The sequence below is a fragment of the Leptonotus elevatus genome, chromosome 7, assembly GCF_054856555.1.
Source record: "Leptonotus elevatus isolate MCC_2025b chromosome 7, RoL_Lele_1.0, whole genome shotgun sequence".
In the NCBI taxonomy this organism is placed as follows: domain Eukaryota; kingdom Metazoa; phylum Chordata; class Actinopteri; order Syngnathiformes; family Syngnathidae; genus Leptonotus; species Leptonotus elevatus.
Window position 1 is genome coordinate 9,031,554 of NC_141245.1, and position 14,189 is coordinate 9,045,742.

At 39.3% G+C, this 14,189-nt stretch overlaps 1 protein-coding gene across 1 annotated transcript in view; it reads right to left on the bottom strand.

The window, feature by feature from the left end:
- Positions 1-1,079: 1,079 nt before the first annotated feature.
- The window catches only part of dner (delta/notch-like EGF repeat containing), a 41,252-nt gene continuing 28,142 nt past the window's right edge, over positions 1,080-14,189 (bottom strand). The window contains exons 6-13 of the mRNA XM_086081262.1: positions 12,161-12,314; positions 11,936-12,049; positions 6,948-7,184; positions 5,619-5,741; positions 5,427-5,540; positions 3,627-3,758; positions 3,296-3,542; positions 1,080-2,038 (exon numbers count right to left, since the gene is read on the bottom strand). Coding sequence (XP_085937388.1) covers positions 1,927-2,038; positions 3,296-3,542; positions 3,627-3,758; positions 5,427-5,540; positions 5,619-5,741; positions 6,948-7,184; positions 11,936-12,049; positions 12,161-12,314 — 1,233 coding nt within the window. The 3' untranslated portion in view covers positions 1,080-1,926. The remainder of the gene's footprint in view (positions 2,039-3,295; positions 3,543-3,626; positions 3,759-5,426; positions 5,541-5,618; positions 5,742-6,947; positions 7,185-11,935; positions 12,050-12,160; positions 12,315-14,189) is intronic.

A 14,189-nucleotide genomic window follows, 5' to 3' on the forward strand; every position in this document is an offset into this window, starting at 1 on the left:
TTATGTAAATGACCTTCCATCTGTCTGCGCTGATGTAGCCGTTCAAATGTATGCTGATGACACTGTTGTTTACATTCATGGCAATAATGTCATATCACAGCTTGGAGGTACGCACATATCGGCTTCGTTTGGATTCCAACTTCGTGATTGATTAGCGTCCTCGGTCAGTTGAGCAAGGTACGAGTGGTTTATTGTTGTCAAAGTTGTGGATTGTATGGAGAATGATGTCAATATGAGCTCAGTATTGTTCATTCGGTAATCTTAACAATTCGACATCATCATCATTGCTCTCTCTCTTTTTTTTTTTTTTTGTATGTGCGTGAGAATGTGCATGTGCGGGTGTGTGTGTGCATGTGTGTGGGCTCATTAATTCACCTAAAACCTATTTTAAAAATCCCATACCGTTCACCTAAAGCCAATGCTTCAGAATCCAGCTGGAGTCGAAAAGTTGTCAGGAGACCCGAGGAAGGATCAAAGAAAAGAAAGAAAAGCGAAATCCAGCACCGACCAACACACATCTCTACAACTAATAGCTGCCATTTTACATTTGTCCACATTGGGACTTGAAAACATAACCTTCCAACTCCCCAAGCTCAAATTCTTACATCTCACACAACACACACACAAGGCCAAGTCAAAGGCCATTGGCAGGGCCTTTGATAATAAGCAAAGGTCAAAGCAGCCAATAACATGCTGCAGCGTTATGTGTGGAAACATAAAGGTTTGTAGGTGTCTTGTGTGACGTGTCTGCAGCCGCAATCTGTCTGTGTTGAGAGCTGTTTACACAGGGAACATCTGGATCAAGCCTGAGGTCGCCGAGGCTGTTCACATTGCTAACACTCCATAAAAGGTCTTTCCCACAACCGACTGTTGAGTCTGGTGCATATGACCTTGTTCCGTAGCAGACATTCACATCATTATTTCAAGTGATTATGGCTAATTTCGTATCCACATTGACCAATTAGCCTTCCCTGCACATATACAAAATTAAACCGCCACGGTAATTAGCAAAAAAAAATCTTCAGTGAATGTAAAAACTTGCTTTTGTTTGAGTGTGATAAGTGACTCGAGACATCAGATTTGACGGATATGGTTCACTTTAATCTTGATATTATTTAACATAGGGAATATAAGTAGTAAGTGTTTAATGCACATCTACAGGTCATTCCGGCAGAAGAAACCATACTGTACGATCAATACTTGGTGTGAGTTAGTGTTAAACAGGTACAGTACACTGAATAAACTGTGCAGTTAACAATCATTGCAACCGTCTAACCTACAGTTCACTTAACGTACACACGGCGGGATGCACTCTAGCAAATGCACAGTCTTGACAATACACCGGTGAGAAAAACTTGCATGTAAAGAAAATACAATAAATATTACTAAAATCAACAGAAACCTCACTTAAATTTGTAATACTTATACAGTACATGTATGTCTTGTCTACCAACCACAAAAGAATATTTGGCACAAACGTTACAGCGTAATACATCTGAAGGGGGAACTAGCAACCAATGAAAGGACCTCCAAATCTTACCGAGATGAACAACAAATCTAACCATGCATGAAGTAAGGCAACCTACTGCAGATTTAACTTTAGATATAAAAATATTCAGCATATGCAGTCTTATCCGTTTCCTGCAACAACCCACTGAGAGAGAGTTGTGTGCGGATATAATTATTTTGTAGTAGAGTTTACGGGTACTGTTGGACCTCATCAGGACAGTAGGCCGTCCCAGTGTTGCTCTTATGCTACAGTAAAGCCTTAGCGTGAATATTAACAGGAAAATAGATGTATCAAATTCCATAGTTGTTCTTTTTAGACTACATATTTTGGGATGTTTTTTTTCTTCACATTTTACATTCAGACTGACTTTTTCCTATATAAGCCTGTGTGTATGTGTCTACGGGTGCAACCATGTTTTACAAATCCTTTGTTTTAATGAGGGTAACCAAAGGTTTGTCATCCGGGCTGTAGTCTTCATAGCTGATAGGAGTGGCGTCATACATGGCAGGCCGAGACTTCTTGCCAAATCTGCAAGAAAAACAAAACAATCAATATTGCGACATCAGACAGTGTTGCCACGGAGACCATTCACAGTACGTGCTGGGCGCGAAAGGGTGCGAGACCCCCGAAAAGTGGTTTGAATGTAATTTACCAGTGATTAAAAAGTAGTTGTGTCAAAATTAAAGTGCGATGAATCACAAAAAAATTATCACATGAATCATGTATTCCATTATGTTTAGTGGATCAAAAAAATGTTGAAGACAACCTCATAACATTAAATGTAGGAAGGATGAACACATAACAAGTGCTCTTCAAAGATGTTGATAAAAAAAGCCTTTTGAACTCATTCACTCCCAGCCATTTTCACTCAAGCGATCCCCTTCACTCCCGGCTGTTTTACTGTATTTTGACTGATTTTGCAAAATATTATGTTCTACTGCTATATAAACATGGAACCTACCAGAAGAAAGATTAGAGTCTCTTCTTTCATCAGGGGAAAAAAAAAGTATAATTCTATCTGTTTCCATTTAGCAATAGAACACAATATTCTGTGGGCCTTGCAAAATCTGTCAAAATCCAGTAAAAAGCGAAGAGGGTTGCTTTAGTGAAAATGGCTGGGAGTGAATGAGTTAAATGAATAATCAAAATTCTAAGATGTGATTAATCTGATTAAAAATGTAATCGTTTGACAGCTCTATTAAAAAGGCAACGGCGGTAATTTGATGCTTCGACTGCACTTCGTAGTTGCATTCGCTCTCTGGACCGACACCGCCTCCTTGTGCCAAAGTGCGGCACTGCAACACTATACCCCCAGCATACTGTTCTTAAAGGGGGAAGTCAACCCTATGCGCCCCAACACGGCATTCTGAATAATATTATTTTTGTGGAATATGAATTGAGTAGCCAAATCCACCTCAAGGAGTGGCCATTTTGCCACTTGCTGTCGACTGAAAATGACATCACAGTTGCTCAGGATTCAGGTAACCACCAATCACACCTGTTTTCTGAGTTTGGTCATGTAACGTTCGCATCGCGTCATGTGATTGGTCGTTAACTGAGCCCTGAGCAACAATGATGTCACAGCAGCAAGTGACAAAATGGCTGCCCCCGGAGATGGATAGAAACGGGTGAATTTTGCTGCTTAATTCATATTCCGTATTTGCTCGAGTGGGGATCCATAGAATGTGTTATTGTGAAGAACATTTTTGAGTCGACTTCCCCATTAAAGCATTTGATGACACTTTTCCAGTTCAAACCCTTGTTGGCTCGAGTGCAACGACTGGCCTGGCATGGCGGATGGAGGCGATGGCGTTGCTGAACTCGCTGTCGATGCTGCGGCAGTTGTAAAACTCCTGGTAGGCGTGGCGCGAGGAGCCCTGGTACTCGATACGGCTGATGCGACAGATGCCCACGATGAGGATGATGAGCATGAGGACGAAGGCCACACACAACGCGCCGATGATGATGTAAAGGGAGTGGCGGGGCATGTTAGTCAGAGTTTCCTCCGTGTGCGGCGGCTTCCATTGCAGGTCTGGAACGCACAGATTGAACTCGTGTCTCTTTATTTGCGGTTATGTAACACTTGAACGCGAGTACTTTTGCCAGGCCTACTTACGGATCTCACAGCCAGGCCCCACCCACCCAGGGTGGCAGTGGCAGGTGTACCCATGTGATTGGTCAATACAAGTGCCCCCGTGATGACAAGGGTTGCTCTCACACTCGTCGATGTCGACCTCGCATCGCTCCCCTGGATGGATTGACAGGAACGTTGTTCACATTTTAATGATTTTTTTTCATGGAAACTCATTTGGGATTACAGTCGTTTTAAGTACAATAAGCAGGGTAGAAACATACTGACAATTGGGGCAAACCTGACCATTCATCTTTTTACCGGGTGCCATCAAAGATTTTACTGGTTGCTTAGGAAAATTCACAAAGTTTACTGTAATCCCATTATAGTCATTGACTGTACTTAATCAGCCATATGGCCTTGACATATTTCCCACAGTTTGAAAAGCCTCCTGTCTTGGAATTAATCAAATCAAGTGTAATAAACCATTAACCAATTACACAACAATCAATCTATCCATTCATCAATTTTGGATTTGAGTAATTTCCAGATACATCTTTTTAGGCTTAGAAAGTTGGAGCTTTTAAGATTTTACGCATTGTTTATAACATAAATTGGCAGTCTACAGTTTTGAAAAATCACTTTTCCCTTTCTGAACTTGAATTTGCTCTTTGTAAAATTATTCTCTAAGAACGTGATACAAATTTTCTTAATATTATTTTTTTTTTTTTATGACACATGACCAAAAAAAACCATTACCCAACTGTGAAGGGGTGATAAATAATTAGTATTTTGTGTTGACAATAGACATACCTATTTTGTGGCCACAAATTAGCACGCTTTGTGCACGTTATGATCACATGGGCAACTGGTGGCCTGCAAGCCCTGACCAGACGGCCCCGGGAAAAAAAATGTAAACAAGATATTTTGCAAGCCTAATAAAAACAAACCGGAAAAAAACTTCCAAAAACGCTGATAAACATTCAACATATGTATTACACAAAAATGGTGGGAAATAAGGATTTTTAAAAAAATCCCATTAAAAATGGAGAGACATTACAAAATACGAAAAAAGTATTGAGGAAAAAAAAAGAAAAAAAATCTCTGAATATGCAGGGTCGACTTTAGTTTTAAGTTGTAATATCACCATTCACCACAAGATGGCAGACATGTCTTACTTGTGCTTATTTCCCCCCTAGAATTTGAGCAGGCATACATTTTGTGAATTTAGAATTGGGGGGTGGGGTGTGGAGGGGGATATATGAAAAAAAAATTGAGATTTAAAAAAAACTATGCAGGGGTTGACTGTAGTTTTAAATTGTAATATCACCATTCACCACAAGAGGGCAGAAATGTCTTATTTGCCATATTTTTTGTGGATTTGGACGAAGTGGGCGTCAAAAATATGAAAAAATGTTTTAGATACAATTTTTAAAAAATCTCTTGAATATGCAGCGATTGACTGTAGTTTTAAGTTGTAATATCACCACTCACCACAAGATGCCAGACATGTCTTTTTTGCGCTTACAATGGATCTTATATTCCCCTATACTGGAACATGAGTTGGCAGAATAATTTTTGGGTGTATTTGGAATGATATGCAGGACAAACTTAGTACCTCAATAATATTAACATTTTGAGTGAGTTGATTTTTGTGAAACAATATACAAAATTAGTTCTTGCACTTAATGTTGGTTTGCTGTTCAGCAATTTTGTGCCGTCCATGAATGCTAATTTAGGGTTCTAGTTAGGAAGTGTGTTGTCCTTTGTGGCCCCCAAGTGGTCGCTCTGCATTTAGGAGTGAACAGTTGCTTGCCACCAGTACCGACCAGTGGCAGCACTCACCCGTGTATCCAGGTGGGCAGGTACAGGAAGCATTCTGTCCTGCGCTCTCGCAGTGACCTCCGTTGAGGCAGTGCATTTTCAGACACGGGTCCTTGTAAATTTCACAGTGTCTCCCTTCACAAACGCACAAAATCAAAGCTTAGTGCGATGCTTTTAATGGAAGAAAATCAATAATGCGTCATAATGGCATACCTTCAAACTGTGGTGTGCAGACACACTCGTAGGCATTGATGAGGTCCCGGCAGGTGGCATGGTTCTGGCAGGGCGCGGACAAACACTCATTGTACTCCTCCTCACAGTACAAGCCATGGTAGCCTTCATAGGACACAAAATACAAAACAGTAGGGGTGTGAATTGCCTGGCACCTGGCGATTCGATTCGTGTCACGACTCATAGGTCACAATTCGATTCGATACCGATTAATCCCGATACAAATCTATAAATTGATTATTGGGATTTTTTTAACTCAAATTTAAAAAAATACTAATCAGTAAACTTGTACATGTATACTGTAAAATTTGTATGGAAATGTATTTATTTATCAGAAAATTCAGGCTTCTAACTGAGCCACTGCATTTAACAAACAGGTTGCAGTCTGTTTCACGTTTGAACAGCACTGAAATAAAATATTAAGGCTTAATGTTCCATTAATATAACATTCTTCCATGCTTACTGTGTGAGTCCTAACCCTAAGTAAGACGTTTTGTTGAATATTCCCATAAAAAAAATTGATATCGAATTGATTTGAGAATTGCGCGCTGCAATATCGCGATATATTGCCGAATCGATTTTTTCTAACACCCCTACAAAACAGTATTCATCAACTCTGTGCTTGTTCAACACAAATTTGTTTGATAGGGTTGAAGTCAGGTTTCATAAACTGTTCCCAAAAAGTCTCATGCCTAATATGAACCAATATAATAAATGAGGCCTAAACAAAATAGTGTTTGACTCCATTTCTGTTGATTGTACACGGCCCCTGGAGGTTTGTGCAGCATATTTCTTGGGAAGGGGGGGGTGAATTAATGAGTAACCCAGTTAAGCCTCTTGAGTATTCTGGTGAAATGCCAGTGAAATGTCAATGACATTTTAAAGACTTTCTACTTTGACTGGGGTAGCTTGGGGGATGCATGTCATTACCTGATGCATTACAGGAAGCTGGAGGATGGATCCTTCCACATATCAGCTCCCCGTAACCACTGACACAATTTGCACACCATGTACTAGACACGGGTGCATGCATGTGTTTCTCCACTTTCACCAATCGTGCTCGACGAGTAATTGATCGCATTGCCACAAGTCTGCTCGACCAGTAAATAGCCCTGTCCAAAGAATTACCACACGCACACGCATATCTTTGTAAGTCTGCTTGACCCTGGCAACCAGACAACTGAGGGTGACAGAGAAATGAGCTGAGGTAAATGGCTAGAAGCTAGAGGTTGAAGGTCAACAGAACGAGAAGCTGAAATGCAAGATTGAAGAATTTTGAACTCACTGGTTGATATTGAGAATGCATCTCACCTGGGACACAAAGACACCTGTAGCTGTTGCCCGCGCTGCGACACACTCCATGGGCACATGGGTTAGGGTTCAGATCACAGAAGAAATCCGCCACCTCGGAACACGTGGGTCCGGTGAAACGTGATGTGCAGCTACAGCTAAAGTCCAGAGGACCCTTGGGGAAGCAGGTTCCATTATGGCGGCAAGGACGAGAAGCGCACGGATCCACCACCTGCTCACATGTGGCCCCCTGATATCCTGCGTGAAAAGTTTGAAGGAGAAGGCAAGTAAATATGTGGCATTATACATTTGAGTCCCATTTGAGCCCTTTTTGAACAAACAGCTTCAAAGTGGACGTCAATGTAAAAACGTTGTATTTTAAATATTGCCATGGTGCCAAAAACGTAACGTGCTCTGATGCAGCCTTTGAACTGAAGAAAATGCTTAAAGCAATAGTGATTATTATTATTACAAAAGCGGCCAGCAGGTGGCAGCAGAGCATAAGAGCTCAACCAGGACCATGTTGCAAAAAAGCTCTTTTAAACAGATTTGCGAATAATGATGAAACTTAGCTATATTATAATGCTAATTGCTGCAAAATGGAAACAGGTAGAAATATACTTTTTCTTTTCTGATGAAAGAAGAGAATCTAATCTTTTCTCTTTTGGTAGGTTCCGTGTTTTTATAGCAATAGAACACAATATTCTGTGGGCCTTGCAAAACCAGTCAGTTGCTTCAGTAAATGGCTGGGAGTGAATGAGTTAAACATTTCTTGACAATAATATGTTATATGTGACCTCACTAGTCTAAACATGGCATTCTGATTAGTATTACAATTGTGGAATATAAGTTATGAAGTAAAATCCAGGTGTTTTATCCATCTCGGGGGCGGCCATTTTGCCACTTTCTGTCAACTGAAGATGACATCACAGTTGCGCAGGGCTCAGGCAACGACCAATCACAGCTCACCTGTTTTCTGAAGCTGAGCTGTGATTGGTTGTTACCTGAAACCTGAGCGACAAGTGGTAAAATGGCCACCCCTGAGATGGATAAAAACGGTTGGATTTTGCTCCGCAATATTAACCAGAATACCATATTTAGACTAGTGGGGCTGCATAGAACATATTATTGTAAAAAAAAAATAATAATAAATGTACATGAATTTGACACATACTATGCAGTTAATACAATAGCTAAATTCCATCTCAGTATTCAACTGAATGTCAAACAATTACAGTGAGGATTGATTAATGCCACATGCACAATCAATAATTCCCAATCTCAGACAGTGTGCGACTTCTTGCACTAACGAGCAATGCGATACAATGTGCGCTGTGATTTATGGTGACAAACACAGTAAATCCCGATACTGGCACCTCTGAAGTGCACATTTCATTGCGCTAATGAAGCGATTCCTCTTTCATGCATCTATTCATCTGTTAAATCTGTAATTCCCTCCATGTGGAGTATATTCATCGTCAACCAAAACAAGGGCAAGACATTTTTTTCTATTTTCAGCCACCTTCTCCCTTTTCTCTGCTTGTCACCTTCACAACCCACGGTCCTTCCTCTCGTTTCTCACAACCCACACGTACACACATTACAGAAGCTCTTGAATAGAGTGCTTTCTCCCTCGCTTTCTTTTCCTCACTACCTTGAGATCGGTTCATTCTCCGCGCGTCTTACTTAATCAGTAGGTTGCATATCAGCTGAAAAAGCCGTAGCATGCATGCACTGTGACAAGAGCACAGAACATTGTGCGTCGTCCTACTGCTGGCAGTCGAACCGGCCTACATTAAAGGAAGTTAACAGTTTAAATATAGCCGGCCCGTTCACTCCCCCGCCCTGCTGGTTCTGACTGGAGGCATCATCATCATCATCATCATCATCATCATCGCGACACACATTTTGTCTTCTGGCCTTGTGTATGTGTGGTAGAAGAAAGGTGGAGCAGGTAAATAGATGACATGAACAGTGGACTAAGTCCATTTGAGATGTTGGATACTATTTGAGCGCATTAATAGAATGCATGTGACAGTAAGTAAAAGATGCACTTACAAAAAGAGTCGCAATTTTTTTTTAGCGCTAACTATGCAAGGTATGAATATTCAATATTGAATGAATGTAGGCATGGGCTGATATTAGATTCTGATGGATAACTGATCAAATATATTGTGGTGTCACAGTATTAAAATTACAGCTCTAAAATGACCTATAAAAAAAGTTGGGGTAAATAAAAACAGCATCTTTTTTCCCAATTGAACGCAATCTACAGTATTTATCTTTAAACTAAATATTTATACGGAAGAAATGTGTAACATGTTCATTTTAAATAAAATAAATAAATGTTAGCATTCGTCTTCTGTTTTAATCAAACCAGTAATTATCCCATGCGTACTTTAGGGAGAAACTTATGCCCCCCCCCACCCCCAACCCCCCGGACCCACCTACAAATACTGTTCATTTTATTCCACTGATGTATAGAGACAGACACAACAATTAAATGATCTTCAACTGGCAGAAGGTGCAGTTAATTAATCTAATTTCTATAGCTTTAGGGATTTCGCAATTTTTCTAATGTAAAACATGTGCCTTGGTTCAATAAATGTTGGGGGGAAATCCGAGCGCAATTTCAATTTGAATCAACTAATCTACTGTAACTTTTATTGGGTGAAATAAAAAAATGTTGTGATGTGTCCAATAGTTACGGAACATCATCATATAAATGGATTTTGTATTTTCTCTTCGCAGGAAAAAGACACTGCCTTGTTTCTCAGAGCAGCAACATTTAATGATTCCTTTTCGTGCTTGTTTTTGCTACAGCAGCTCGAGGTTGGCGGTGAAGGGCAATTAAGCATTCATTTTGGGACTAAAACAACTTGGGCTTGCGATAAAACAGTTTCAAATGGTCAACTCCACTGTCATTTCACATTTTATTATGCAATTGAATGCTTGCATCTCGAGTCGAGCTTTAATCACATCACAGTGTGTTCTTGAGAACTGCTGTTTCGGCAGAAGTTTTGCGGTCACAGATTTCCTCAGAGTCTGATGCAGGTCGTTAAGGGTATGAAACCTAATTAGGATAGAAGAAGGAGGCTTAAATTAAGTATCTCAGTGGCACAGATATGCAGTACATACTAGCTGGAAAACAACAGAGAATCTTAAAAAAAAAAAAAAGAAAGAAAAAAGGATAGTTTCTAGTGACGTACCGAATATTCGGCCACCAAAAATGTTTGCACGAAAATTGCAAAAATATGCATTTTCGGCATTCGGCCGAAATAAAATTCAAGCCGAAAGAACATGGCCGAAAGAGGATGTTAAGGTGACGCAAAAAAACAAAACAAAAAAATATGCTGCAAGCTAGTGTCTGTTTGAATTAAACTTGGGAGTGAGTGTTCTCCTTGCTGCTCGCTGGCCACCGGCAGCTTCATTGTGCACACCTGAGAAGGAGAGGGTCGCTTGGTAAACTATGTCGAAAAAGAGAGCGATGCCGAGTACTGCACTACAGGTGAGCCACTCTTTCTCCTGCAGCGCCTTCCTTTTTTTTCTTTGACGAGAGCCCCTCGAGCGCTTCCACTTTTCCACTTGCATTCTAGTGGCCGTGCTAAATACTTTAGCTAATGTTAGCACTATTGCTATCAACCGTATTAAACAAGTTAACACTTACCACTATTTCGGGTTGACTACAGATCTGTACAGGACGCCGTGTGTGACTTTGCAGTCCGTTCTCAAAGCCGATTGATTGGCTGGTGCAAAGAAATGTAACGTTGGTGAGTATGTGAATTTGCCAATTTTAAGTGCACTGCACCGTGTCCCGCTCCAAATAGCCTACAAATGCGTCATCCGCACGGCACCGCACGTTACCGTGCCCGCCGGTGCGAAGTACTGTACATTGACTATAAAGTGCAATTGCACCGCCAGAAAATGCCCAGTTGCTCACCCCGCGTTTGGTGTTTAATGTACCATTCGCCAACATGTCTCTGATGTCTGTGGTGTGGACGCATTTCAATTTATATTGTGCTTTGTTAAAATGCCCGCGCTAAATAGGCCTGAATATTTTATAATAATATTAGAATTTTAATTAATTCTAATAAATGCAATGATAATTTTTTTTAAATGGCATAATTTTTTTCTTGGTGTTTCGGTTTTTCAGCCAAGCATTTCTCATTTTCGGTTTTTAAAATTTCCTTCCTGTGCATCCCTATAATTTCCACTGAAAGATTATTCTGAACAATTATCCTGTGTTGATGAGCTTATTAAGATATTTTTTGCAGAGAACATTGTCGACAAAGTGTTTATATAACATGTAGTTACTCACTCCAATATAAACAATCACGAGAAGACAATTAATGTAGTTACCAGACAAGCTAACCATTAGCGTAGCTTCTATTTATTCAACAATGACTAACTACTATTTCTGCTTTTTGTATTTCGTTTTTGATGCCTTGTGACACCGTGCTGCCTCTCACAACTACTACTACAACATACATTATTATTAGTGAGGTGCTATGTTGCTCACACACTATACAGTTAGCAGAAAGAACACACGTGTATGTAGGATGTTAAAAATTGGGATGAGTGTACCCTGCTTTTGGCACCTATGCTGAAGGCTTTTCGACAGTACACTCTAAAAACAGTTGGGTCAAAAGTAACCCAATTATGGATCAAAAATGGACAGAGCCACTTTATGGGTCAATTTGACCCAACTTTCTGGGTTGTTTTATACAAAACGGCCCAATTATTTGAGTAAAAAATCTGACCAATATTTATGAGTTGTTTTACACTTAATGACCCATTTCTTGCCTCAAAGTTGTGTCAAATTGACCCAAGTAGAGGATTGGTCCATTTTTGACCCATAGTTGGGTTATTTTCGACCCAATTGTTTTTAGAGTGTATCTTTCCCAAATAAAAGTTGCAATTCAATTTTTCTGAGGCAGGACTTAAACAGTTTCAGTTCAGTTACTGCCTTCCCCTCCATTTTTGGTGTGTCAAAAACACACATTTCCTACCTTCAGGACAGAAGCACCTCGGCCCGGCCAGGCTGCTGGAGCAGGTGGCTCCATTCTCACAGGGCTGAGAGAGGCAGTGGTTCACCAGCAACTGGCAACGTTCCCCTTCATAACCTAATAGACGCACAGTCAGCGCAACTATTTACTGCCAGCCTTGAAAAGATATTTGTCTATAGCATTCAATAAACATCTCTTCTCATTACACACATGCACATGCGCTCGCACCTGGTTGACAGGTACAAGTGAAGTTGTGTCCTTCGGCACCCTGCCTAATATCAGCGCAGGTGGCGTTGTTACGACAAGGGCGGTGGCGGCAGGCATCGAATTCCTCACAGAAGATTCCCGTGTAGCTGTCATCGCACTCGCAAAAGAAGGTGCTCTGCAAACGTATCATATATTTGAGGGGAATTTCAAGGAGGCATCTTTTTTTTTCTTCAAAATTTAAAACAGTTCCTAGGTATCTTAATAAAATGTACGTGGCATGCTTTTACCACAAAGGCCAAAAACTAACATGTTTCTACAGAATATTTCTTGACTGAAATCTGTTGTTTTTTTTGTGGAGAATTTGTCTTATGCTGCGTATGCTGAAATTGCTACCACTAGAGCAAATTGCTCGTTGAAAACGAACGCCAAATCAGTATTTTTGGATGGCACTCAAGTTTCTGGATGTGTGATGTATCTACGTGGCGAGTGCCCGTGTGAAAACTACATTTGCGCAAAATTCGAGCGGACGCTCGGAAGCAGTTGTGAGTGTATGGGAATATTTGATGGCTACGCTGCAAAAACTGAAATCTTAAGTAAGATATAATTTCTTAAATTGAATCAAAAAAATATATTTTGCTCTGACAAGTTATTTTTAGTTAAAATAAGATTGTCAGCTTATTTTAAGATACGTATTACTTAATTATCTTATTTAATCAAGCAGTCTTGGCATTGATTGTTAACAGCCAGTTTTAAGTACTGTGAGACTTAAAACAAGCATTTTCCACATTTTAAGATGGCTAACTAACATCAAAGGCCCTGAACTGGGGTTTCATATGTTTGATTTCTTATTTTAAGATTTTGCATAACCAAGTAATAAGAAAAATGGAAACAAATATATACGTTTGAAAATAATTAGACAAAAGTTCAATATAGCACTTTATTGTCAGCATTTTTTTCTTGTTAAAATCATCAGTTTGTAGTTTCGTCATATTTACTAAGCTCAATTTTCTTTTTTCCCGGCCAGTATAATACTAGCTCAGTGGTCTAGTGGTAGAGTCTACGCTCAGACTGGGAGGCTGTGGATTCAATCCCTGGCTTCGTCATACCAAAAACAAAATAAATATAAAAGGGATCTCGTTACCTCCATGCTTGACACTGAGGCCAAATGATTGTGAATGTATTTTCATCAATATTATTATTATTATTATTTGTTTAGTCAATTTTACTTGTTTTTAGTTTAAAAATACTATTTTCAAGACTGCTGTGGTTGATATGGGTTTAGTATTGTCTTATTTTGGGCCTAGTATTTTCTTATTTTTCATAATCGTACAGGTTAATTGAAGTAAAATTTTCTTCTTCTGTTGGCAGATCATTTTGCTTATATGAAGTAATAATTTTCGTATTTTACTATATATTTTTTTTCTTAAAATTTCCACTGTCCTTTTTGCAGTGTAATGCCCAGCTAGGCAGTGTATCAAGGCATTGCTGTTGGCCTTGTAAACAAACGAAAGAGAGTTAATAAACCTTGCTAAAACTGAAATCTTACGTAAGATATCATTTCATAAATGTAACCTAAATTTGCTTATTTTGCTCTGACAAATTATTACTACTTAAAACAAAATTGTCAGACAAGATTATTCTGTTTATTTTGAGATACTTATTACTTAATTATCTTATTTGATCAAGCAGTCTTGGCATTGAGTGTTAACAAACATCAAGTACTGTGAGGCTTAAAACCCTGAACTGGGGTTTCATAAGTTGAATTTTCTTATTTTAAGATTTTGCATAATCTAGTAATAAGATAAATGGATGAAAAAGTATGAAAACTATCAGACCATGTTATGTAGCTCTTTATTGTAAGGATTTTTAAAGTGCTGTTCCAGTTTCAAGCTATATTAACTAAGCTCATTTTTCCTCTTTCCAGTCATCACATTGCAAAAAAAAGAAGAATTTTAGGAAAGTAAAAAAAGTAATAAAAAAAAAACACACTTGTTTCAGATATTTTTTTGCTAATTTTTATCTTGAAAAAGAATGTTTCCATCGAAAATGT